The 12,205-nt window shown below is 37.9% G+C and overlaps 1 protein-coding gene across 1 annotated transcript in view; it reads left to right on the top strand.

Annotated features, from left to right (window-relative positions):
- Positions 1-10,498, top strand: part of TMEM44 (transmembrane protein 44) — a gene marked incomplete in the record, with an annotated part of 629,756 nt that extends 619,258 nt beyond the window's left edge. Inside the window, 1 exon segment of the mRNA XM_044070669.1 lies at positions 9,931-10,498. Within this exon segment, the coding sequence (XP_043926604.1) occupies positions 9,931-10,068 (138 nt within the window).
- Positions 10,499-12,205: the final 1,707 nt, after the last annotated feature.

The raw sequence follows: 12,205 nt of genomic DNA, 5'->3' as shown, positions 1-12,205 counted from the left end.
GTGAAAACTAAAGGAGTTGGTGTATCAGTATTCATTAAAGATAAGTAATCTCTGTGGTATCCCTGAATTCTCAAACAACCCACTAAACAAGTACAGTGGGTCCAAAAACAAAACAGTGTAAGAAACTTCTCTGTGTGGAAGATATATCTAGTTAATCACTATATATTAATCAGATCAGATAATGATAGTAGAAATAGCACACTTAAACTCTTCCTAAGTAAAAAAATAATAAAAATATATAATTTCAAATATGGTATAGAGTTACTAAGTATTCAAAAGTAATCCAAGCAGGGTAGGCAGTCTGTTTCCAGTCAAAAATCCTTTATTAAGTACACAGACAAGCAATCCAAGTAAAGCAAAAATAACAGAGTAATAGTTTCCTCACAAGCTTTCTAACTATACATACTTTTTATCAGGCAAGGGAGTGGTATATTGTGCTGTAAAACAAAGTCTTATTGGTATACATGTTAAATTCACATCTCTTCTCCCATCAGTGTGACATTCAACCTGGTCCTGCCCTACTTAGTAGCTGTCATAATAATATAACCGTAATGTACTTTAAATAAAATTAATAATGAAGTGGTACCTCTTATTTTACCAGATTATTAAGTTTGTGATTTTATCCAAGATAATATACTACATGGCTGGAAATATATAAACCTTACATCATTTGGCAATCTAAAAAAATATATAAATATATACATATACACTTTGCATGCAAAAAATCAGTTGTAAAAATCTTATTCTATTTCCTTAACCTATTGTTAACAAAGATCACTTTCATCCTTCTAGACTTCTTCAGATCTGTGTACAAGAACCCTAAAAACTATCTACAAAAATATTACTGTATAATTAGTTAGTATTGTTATTACACATCATTTTGAATAAAGTGGAAAAAAGAACAAAAAAAGGAAAAAAATGTATGATGATGGAAACAAAATATTCACTTAAATTAAAACTGATTTAACATGGTATTTAAAAACAACTGGAAGAATAAAATAAAATTAGCCATGTAAACAATATGGCAATTTTCTAAGTTCAAGTGCATTTTTAAGTGAACAGTAGTAGTTTAGTCCAGGCTTCCAAAAAGAGTTCAGGTTTAATTGCCACATGAGTTCACATTTCTCCAGTATATTCAGGATGTCTCCTTCAAGATCACCCATGTCTTTGTGATCCAGAATCTGGAACTTATAACCTGTGTCTCTTTTATTAAGAGCAAGGTGTTTGGCTAGTGCATTATTTTTACATCCAGAGCAGATTTCTGTCAGATGACATGAAGTCCTATGCTTATGTTTATTTACAGTTTTGCACACATAAAGTACACTGAAGATGAAAAGTCTTTTGTTCAAAGGACTTACTTTTGTACCAAGCTGCAGGAGTGAGGTATTTCAGGTATTGATAGACCTTAAAATGTTTGTGAGGAAGCTCAACTTAAGGGTACAGTTTCATGGCAAAATTAATGCCATTGAAAATAAGCTTATTGATGAAACTATAAAAAGGCCTAGCAGCTATTGTCCACCACTGCATCAAACGTTAGCTGCTTTCAAAGCAAAGTGTGAGATGGATATCAGGAAACTACTTGAAAAACCTCCTAAGAAAAAACTTTATAACTTAACACAAAGAGAAAGAAAAGCATTAATCAAGCTAGGCAATGATAAATTCAGGTGCGTAATGAAGGCAGACAAGGGAGGAGGTATACTTGTGACTGATACCACTAGCTACAACCAAAATATAGAGAACATGCTGGAGGATAACATATTTTATCAATTATTTACCATGGATGACATAAAAAAAGCATATGATTTATGGAACACTAATCTCACCACATTATGGGAAGCAAAACTTATTACTGAAAATCTTTATAGTTATTTATGGAGCCCATGTCCTCGTTTACCTTACTTTTTTGGAATACCAAAGCCACATAAGAACAGAGAAGACCCACCTTATAGACCGGTGGTAACAAGTGGAGGTTTTTTTATTGAAGCCACAGCCATTTACCTTGATTACTTGCTGAAACCTTTAACAGAAAAGAATGTCATACATAAGAGATTCAATAGATTTTTTGAGGAAAATAAAAAAACATTACAGTAGAAGCTTGACAGTATTTTATTAACTATCAACATGGAAGCTGAGAGTATTTTATTAACTATCAACATGGAATCCTTGTACACAGTGCTCCCTCACAATTACTGTATAAAAGCAGCTATGGAATCTTTTAAGAAACATTATCAAGGTACACCGGCACAACTTCAAAAGTTAAGCAAGCTCATTAATCTTGTGCTGGATTTCTTTACTTTCAATGGGAAACACTGCAAACAAAAAAAACTGGCATACCTACGGGGGCTGCCATGGTTCCCAGCATAGCTAACATAGCCCTGGGCAAGTGGGAGGAGAACTTTTTGTGTTAAACAACACAGACTACATGCAGCATATCACATGCTATTTATGTTATATTGATGACATCTTTATTGTGTGGGAAGGTGACACCTTGAAACTTGGAAATTTTATCACTTACCTTAATCAAACAACCCTCCTCCTGAAATTTACCTATTCCCATAGCTATACTTCAACCACTTTCTTAGATATGCAGATTTCCAAGGACATCAACAATAACAGAATCGCCACTGATCTATTCAGAAAACCAACAAGGGTTAACTTATTACTCCACAGTAAAAGTCTGCATCCTGCAAAAAACAAGTATAATATGGTGAAGTTCCAGGGCTATAGATTAGCTAGAATTACCACAGAGATGGAACCATTTCTGAGAAACCTGAACAACTTAGAGAATGATTTTCTAGTGAGAGGCTATGAAAAAGTCAGATGTTAAAAAAACATCCTGGAACCCATTATAGAATTGAAAAGGACTGAAGCACCTTACCTCAACCCCCCCTCCCAGTAGGAGAATGTTAAGAAATTCCACAGAGAACTCACTCTGGCTAGACTTATATATGCCCTCAGGCAGATAGCCTAGTACCTACCTATGAACCTAAGAATAACAAATACAAATATTGCTGCATCGTGACATACACTTTGGATTGTCACAGTATTAACAATATTATTGAAGAAAACTGGGCCATTGTCACAGGAAACCCTTTTCTGATTAATATCTTAGGTGAAGCCCCATCCTTTGTTTACAGGAAGGCCAGGAACATTATAAGTTTTGTTGAATTTAAACCTAGACTGCATGAGAGAAACACTAAAAGATGTAGGGCTAATTGTACATTTTGTATATTTATAGTTAAAGGTGATAAGGATTTTTTTTAATTTGAGCAATAAAAAGTAAGACCAGTGCAGGGGGTGACTGTAAAACTACAAAAGTAATTTACAGGGCACAGTGCAATGGATGTCATGCATTTTATGTGGGCAAGACTGTAAATAAACTTAAGTGTAGGATTTCATGTCATCTGGCAGAAATCCGCTCTGAGTGTAAAAATAATGCACTAGCCAAACACCTTGCTCTTCATAAAAGACACACAAGTCTTAAGTTCCAGATTCTGGATCACATAGACATGGGTGATCTTGAAGGAGACATCCAGAATATGCTGGAGAAACATGAACATGTTTTTCTTTTTCTTGTTCGTTTTTCCACTTTATTCAAAATGATGTGTAATAACAATACTAACTAATTATACAGTAATATTTTTGTAGATAGTTTTTAGGGTTCTTGTACATAGACCTGAAGAAGTCTAGAGGGATGAAAGCGATCTTTGTTAACAATATGTTATGGAAATAGAATATGAATTTTACAACTGATTTTTTGCATGCAGAGTGTATATGTATGCATGTATATATATATATATATATATATATATATATATATATATATATATATATATATATATATATATATGTATGTGTGTGTATATATATATATATATATATATATATATATATATATGTGTGTATATATATATATATATATATATATATATATATATATATATATATATATATATGTGTGTGTGTGTGTGTGTATATGTATGTTTAGATTGCCAAATGCTGTAAGGTTTATATATTTCCAGCCATGTAGTATATTATCTTGGATAAAATCACAGACCTAATAATCTGGTTATATAAGAGGTACCATATCATTATTAATTTTATTTAAAGTACATAAGGGTTATATTATTATGACAGCTACTAAGTAGAGCAGGACCAGCTCGAATGTCACACTGATGGGGGAAGGGATATGAATTTAACATGTATACCAAGTACACCACTCCCTTGCATGATAAAAAGTATATATATATATATATATATATATATATATATATATATATATATATATATATAGTTAAAAAGCTTATGAGGAAACTATTACTCTGTTTTACTTGGATCACTTATCTGTGTATTTAATAAAGTATTTTCAACTGGAAACAGACTGCCTACCCTGCTTGGATTACTTTCAAATACTTAGTAATTCTGTACAATATTTGAAATTATATATGTATTATTATTTTTTTGACATAGGACGAGTTCAAGTGCACTATTTCTACTACCATTATCTGATTAATATACAGTGATTAACTAGATAGATCTTTCATACAGAGAAGTTTCTTACACTGTTTTTTTATTCATTAAAGATAAATACACCTCCAGGGGTGGCCACAGTGGTGCAGCGGTTAGCGTTGCCAACTCACAGCAAGAGGTTCTCTGGTTCAATCCTCAGCTGGGGTGCCTTCTGTGTGGAGTCTGCATGTCCTCCCTGTGGTTGCATGGGTTTTCTCCGGGTGCTCCAGTTTCCTCCCACATCCCAAAGACATGCTGTAGGTGGATTGGACACTCTAAATTGGCCCTAGGTGTGTGTGTGCATGTGTGTGCCTTCTGTGGAAGGTTGGGCGCCAGGCTGGCAACTCGACACTGTAAAACTCCACTGCCAATCATAAGCGGACAGTTGATCCGCTGTGGCGACCCCTAACCAGGAAAAGCTGAAAGAAGAAGAAAGATAAATACACCTCCAGACTGGTTAAACAGTATGATTCCCTGGAGACACTTTGGGTGCAACTAACTGTTGGTAGGACACCTATTCAAGTCATTACTAGCTACAGGACCTCCTTCATGAATCAAGGACCCCCACTCTACCTACTTGGATCTAGTGAAATCCATAAAGATACATCCAAACACCATGGTTCTGGGTTATTTTAATTACCCATCCATTGACTGGGTAAATTACTCATGCTCAAACTGACTAGCCCAAAGGTTCCTCGAGTTCATTAAATCAAGTGCCCTGGAACAGTTGGTGGACACCCAACTAGGGGCACCAGTATCCTGGATCTGGTGCTTACCAATATGGGGAACCGCTGTAGTACCCCCACTGTGAGGTCTTCCCTTGTCATATCTGACCACAGTTTAGTCTCATTCAAAGTAACTATCACACCTGACCCCCCCCCCCCAGCAGCAACTAAACTAAAAAACTTTTCCAAAACAGAATGTATCCTTCTAAGGGATAGTATAAATAGCTTCACTGCACTTCCCCCTCAGAAGGAACTGCCAACTATGCTGAGTCCTACACCAATGCTTTTTGCAAACATCTGTATGGCCATACCTGATAGGACCAAAACAAGTTCTTCAAGGAAGAGCAAACCTGCCTGGTGGACAACTGCCATTAGCAGGTTTACAATAAGAGGAAGAGGGATGGTCCAGTGGTACCATTGTCACCTCACAGCAAGAGGTTCTCCAGTTCGAGTCTCACCTGGAGTGCCTTCTGTGCGGAGTCTGCATGTCCTCCCTGCATTCTTGTGGCTTTCCTCCGGGTGATCCGGTTTCCTCCCATGTTATAAAGACATGTGTTTGGAGCATTTTTCCCCTGGCCTCCACTGAAAATTAACTTTTGGTTCAAGTCGGACTTTCCTGGTAAACAAATTTTAAATAAATAAATCAATAAACTGTTGTCCAAAAGTAAGAGGGAGCATGCTCTAAACTGAAAACACTCCCTCCTCAGCTTAAACAAGCAAGTAGGACTTCTTGTGAAGTCCTCCAATGCAAACTACAAATCCAAATTAGCATCCTTATCTAAGGGACAACCATAAGGCATTCTTTAGTTACATCCATAGCCTAAAGGGTAAGACCCAGATTTGCACCAGACTGGTAGTTAATGGTACCACATACACTGAGCCTATGAACATAGCAAACCTGTTAGCTGACAGGTGCTTGTCCCCCCCACACATACTCCATGATATTCTTTCCACCTGTTCCTCTACCTTGTATCTGTAGAGAGCAGGTTGTATATGCCCTCTCTAAGGCCAGAAACACAGCATCTGTGGGACCTGATAACATCCCAGAATGTGTCCTACATGGGCTCCAACAAGAACTATCTATACCATTGCGTACTCTTTTCAGTCATAGTCTAAGCACTGGCTTCATCCCAGCTGAATGTAAAATGGCCACCGTTATCCCTTGCACAAAGTTGGTACTTCCACTGACACCAGGATCTATAGACCTATTAGCCTTATCTGCAAGGCCATGGAGCGAATCATCATGGACCATATCAAAGATATAGGTAATCTCCAAATCACTTAACCCTACTCAGTATGGATTTGTCAAAGGGAGATCATGCCTGTTAAACCTGGTAGACTTCTTTGAGACAGTCACCAGACCCCTGGACAAGGGGAAAACTGTACATACAGCCTACCTAGACTTGGCCAAGGCTTTTGACACTATTCCCCACCCAGGCATTATTAACAAACTCACCCAACTAGGTATCAACCCTTATATCATTAAGTGGGTTGCTAACTGGCTCACCAATAGAACGCATACAGTCAGAATAGGGGACTTCACCTCCATCAGCAGACTCATAACCAGTGGTGTTCCACAGGGATCAGTCCTGAGACCTCTATTATTCAGAATCTATTTCTCTGAAGTACAAGCAAAAACTAAAGGTTTGTGGCTGACAAAGTTTGCTGATGACTGCAAACTGGGAGCAGTCATATAATCCCCAAACAATGTCAGCATCCTACAAGAGGGTCTTATGCAAACAAATAATCGGTGTCAAAGTCATGTCTTCAATCTCAATGCAAAAAAATATATATTATTATTCCTTTCAGTAAGAGCAATTTTCCAGGGCAACCACAGTGGTGCAGCGGTTAGCGGTGCCGCCTCACAGCAAGAGGTTCTCCAGTTCGATTCTCTGCTGGGGTGCCTTCTGTGCGGAGTCTGCATGTCCTCCCTGTGGTCGCGTGGGTTTCCTCCGGGTGCTCTGGTTTCCTCTCACATCCCAAAGACATGCAGTACGTGGATTGAACACTCTAAATTGTCCCTAGGTGTGAGTGTGTGCCTTCTGTGGAAGGTTGGGCGCCGGGCTGACAACTCGACACCGTAAATCTCCACTGTCAATCATGAGCAGACAGATGATCTGCTGTGGTGACCCCTAACATGGAAAAAGCCTGAAGAAGAAGAAGAGCAATGTTCCAGCTACCTGCCACACCAGTAGAAACACCCTAAGTGCACACACTCAGTGATGAGAGACCTGGGCACACAGGTTGACAGCAACCTTACCTTTGATCACCATTTCTCCAGAGTGGCAAGAAGGACTTTCTGTATTGCTCCTCTCATAAGTAAGGGTATTGCCTCCAGAAAAATGAAAGTTATAACCTCCCTGTACTCTTCCATCATCAGGCCAATAACTGAGTACAATGCCCCTTTTGGTATGTACCTATCTAAGCACCTGAGCAATTGGAGAGGCCACAAATGTTCTTCACAAGGAGAATTCAAGGTCTTCAGCATCTGTCCTACGTGGATCAGCTGAAATCACTGTCACTTTACTCCGTTTTATACAGCCTACTCAGAGGCAATCTCTGCCTTGCATATAAAGCAATCTCTGCCTCTCCTTTATTGGAAATTTCAGTGGAAAGTAGGAAGAACAAGTACAAGCTTCCAAAGTTGTAAAACCAGGTTTATTCCAAACGCACAAAACAGAGAACACTCCAAGGAAACAGCACCAGTTCACCAATGACCTAGGTTTCGTCCCAAGAAAATGACTTCATCAGATTGGTGAAGTAGTGTTGCTTATTTATATCAGAGTAAATTAAACAATTACACTCAATTAGTTCTGTTAAAAGGACAAAGCACAAATAACATCCCCTAACCATAAGAAGTTTGACTGGACTAAAATAGTAATTAAAAAATGAGTAATAAAAACATTTTCTTGGGACGAAACCTAGGTCATTGGTGAACTGGTGCTGTTTCCTTGGAGTGTTCTCTGTTTTGTGCATTTGGAATAAACCTGGTTTTACAACTTTGGCAGCTTGTACTTGTTCTTCCTACTTTCCACTGAAGTTGGTACACTTTCGTAAAGGATTTGGTTCTCCTTTATTGGAAATCCTGCATATCCGCAAGTCCAATGGCCCACGAGCTACATGCTCTAAAAACCTTAGCCTGGTATTTGACATTAACAGAACCTGCTAGAAGGCCAGATGTGGCTCCCAGAGGTTACCATACCCATGGAACAGACTCCCAATTCATGTAAAGTAGAGCACCACTTTGGCCATGTTCAAGTGCAGTCTGGACAATTGGATGGGTAACTGTAAATTCACTATGGAAGTTCCACCTGTGTTTGTCTTGGACAGGGGCAATAGCTGCTGATTGTGGAAACAAAGGCAGAACTTGATTAGGCTTGTAAGGGCCCTAGGGCCATTAGTCTAGTAACTTCCAATGATCCTATTTTACCTCATACTTTTGTGTTCCTCACAATGTAGTTTGATTTTCTGGTGTATTACAGTTGGTCAATAATGGCAGGCATTGTAGTTTCATACTTATTGTTCAAAAATTGCACGTTGATGCAAAGTCTGTTGTTCTAAAGACTTTTTAGGAGCATTTAAGTAATATTTTAAAATGATCACAGATTTTGGCCCTTCATTCCTCCCCCACCATTATTTTTGGCTTTGCTCCTGATTTTTGAGCCAAGAAAGTCAGAGCTGTGCTTCATTTCTACTAATATTTTTTGCCCTGCTCAGCACTTACTTGTTGCCTCCTTAACATGCAATACAAACCTAGCATTGCATTGCTTTTAATATTATTGTTTCCTTCCCCACAATGGACAGGGGTACCTAGCAATACACCATGTCAGATTTAGATGTGCCATATGTGCGCTTACATAATAGCCCTTGCTGAAAGTATATCCCTGAGTCTGGCATTTACCTTCTTTGCATCCAGGACTGCCTTCATCTTCAATCTCTACCTTTTCTCCTTCATTTCTTACTCCTGGCATTACAAATTTTGCATCCTTCTAAACTGGAACTTCGTCCTTATCAACCTCTGCATATATTATCCATTCTCTTCCATACACAAAAATCCAACTCCTATTTCACCCAACCTTCATGGATATTCTATGTGTAGTTAATAGCCTCGAATCTCTGTACCCCATCATTTTTTAGCATTTACTGATATCTCTGTGATCTCCACCAACCAAGGCACCACCCCCTTTTCTCTGTCATCACCTCTAAGTCTGTCATTTTGTTGACCAAGCTGCATGTCACCCTGGGTCTTCAATATACTATGTTACAGAAACAAAGGCAGGACTCAAAAGAAAACAAGATACATTTCCCTTTCTCCAAGGCTCCATAAACAGCATTGTTTTTTGATGTGTATATTTGAAGCATTTGCAGGTTCAATAAATCACATGTTGCACAAGTGACAGTTTCATTTCACATATGTCTCATTAGATTTCTTAGTTGCTTGTTTGGTCTCCCATTTTTATTACTGCTGTTCTAGTTTTGTAAAATACAAGGAAAAGGAATATTATAACTGAATTAAAAGTTGCATGTAAATTAACTAACAATAGAAATCTGTAAATTTTAGTAGTTGGTATTAATGAACAAGAAATTTGGTCAGCGTGTTGTGTATAAGAAATAACAGGCTATGTTATGCTAAAACAAAAGAAAGCAGGAATATGTGTGAAATGCTTATTTTATAATTTTTGTTTTATATTTACAGTGGCAGTCTGATGGTGAAAAAAAGCACTGGAACTTGCACACAGAGCTCCAGAATGAACAGGAAACTGCATGGTGCAGTGTACAGCCCAACGATAGCTGTGTTCTAACTACCAGCTCTGAAGTGATTGAACACGTCTGAGGAGTGCAGAATCAATGCAAACATGCATCTATATTAGCAGAGTGCACAGATAATGGTGAAAAAAAATAACTGAATATTGACTGAACAGACAATGACCTGTTAAATAATTTCTACACTGCATGTATACTGTCTTACATGTTTCTGCATTACAAAAAGTTGATGCATTTTTTATGGCTTCCATCTACTTAAAGGCCGGCTTCAACAGGATAGTTTTCACACAACACTCAGAATCACCATGTGTACCAAATCATACAAGCAGATGTTAAGTATGCAATTGCAGAGTGCATCTTTTAATAGGCAAGAGCATATCCTTTAAACTAGTTATCTTATTAATAACCCTCCATGTCAGTGACTGAAAGGTATGTAGATTCATGTAGAAAGGACTGTGGCATCAGGATGTCTTGCTCATTAAAATGGAAATTAAGAACTATATGGTGCCAGTGATCTCTGTTTGTATCACTCTCTCTTGATGATATGGCCCACATTTTGACTTTTTTGTCTTCTTTTTAAGTCAGTTTAATATGACAGCAAAGTGCAGGAGTTTGGTATGCAGAATATGTACTGCCTGATAATACTGCAGGGTGAGATATTTGGGCCTATGTTCATATAAGCACTGCAGACAGAAAAGCAAGTTCAGCACACACTTAAAACGAAAATAAAAAAGTGGTAAAGTCCTGGATAAGACAGCATCCCCTTTTATTATATAGTGACATTTTTACATGTACAGGCATCAACATCCGTAATATTAGAAATGGCTCCCTGTTGAAATATTGGCACTCAAAATGCAGAGTGCCAACACACTAAAAAATGATGCAGGAAAATCTCGAATATCTCTCTTCTCCTTTAAACTTTTTTGCAGGGAAGCAAGCCACCCCTGCACTCCCCGTCCCCAAACTTGTGATACTAACTCCGAGATCACTATACTTTCTAGAAAAGTGAAGAGAGAATATTCTAGCCGTCTCATACTTAGTATGTTTAAGTTCTTTTTTTTTCAAGAATTCAGTCTCCGCATTATGAGACTTGATAACATTTCAAATGATTAGCATTACAAATAAAACATGTAAAACTTTATATCCTACCAGAGAAAACCCAGGAGTCTGAATAGTCATGTTGTTTACCTTTTTGGACAATATTTTGAATGTAAAGATTGTTTTGATCCAGTCGTGCAAAAATATAAATTTATGAGGTCTGGTACATGTCAGTTCTAATAATTTTTATGTTGTGAAACCTAAGACATTTCAGGTTGTAGAATACCCGAATATCTAGGAATTAAAATGTGTTAGTACTAAATGTACTTGTTCTGCATTTTAAAATGTGGCTAGATCATATTTTCACGTGCCATTTTCACCAGATTTACAAAGCAAACCAATCCATTATTGAGCCTGATAATGCCAGACTACCACCTAATGTGAAATCAGTTATTAACATTTTCTGCTTGTCTCCTGTTTTAAAGATAAAATATCATCATTTAAGAATCCAGCTGAGGGTTGCCACTGGACATTATAGCAGTGATACAAAATCAGGGCTTACTCTTTTGCATCACTTTTGATCCACAGAATTTCCTTTCAGTTAAAAAAATAGGTGTTTTATCCCCCTCTTCATGTTGTAGAAGGAGCACATGACCAACACCCAGCTGACCCATGTTCTGCGGAAGAATCATGTGCTTGACAGCCGAGCATGCTTTGATCAGATAATGAGTGATCTGTAGGGATAATGCCCTTCTTGAAGATGAGATCAACTCTCACTGGGTTGGTGTGCTTGCTGAGTCCAACCCGGTGATCTCTCAGGGTCCAGCTGCCACATTCCCAAGTGCAGAAAGAATGGGTCAGTCAGATACAGACAATGGAGCTATTGTGTGGTTTTATCAAAGAGTTTGTTGATTTTTAATTGAAATGAAACTTGCTGTGCGTTCTAAAACTATTTATTGGAACATTTTACTTTTAAAATGTTGGATTTTTATTGCTCTGCTTCCCTTCCCAAAACTGCCTTATAAAAACAAACTGTCCAAGAGTGGCAGCTCATGGAGGAACAATACTAGGCAAGTGATGACAGCTAAGAGGCCTAGCTGTATTCAGTTTTAAGTCCGCACACTTACAGGTTCACTCCACCCCTACACCTCCCAAATAAAGCATGGTTG

Source organism: Protopterus annectens, chromosome 4.part1 (assembly GCF_019279795.1).
Source record: "Protopterus annectens isolate FY-2018-M chromosome 4.part1, PAN1.0, whole genome shotgun sequence".
Taxonomy (NCBI): Eukaryota; Metazoa; Chordata; order Ceratodontiformes; family Protopteridae; genus Protopterus; species Protopterus annectens.
Note: the sequence above shows the minus strand (reverse complement) of the source record. Positions and strands in the feature narration are given on the sequence as shown.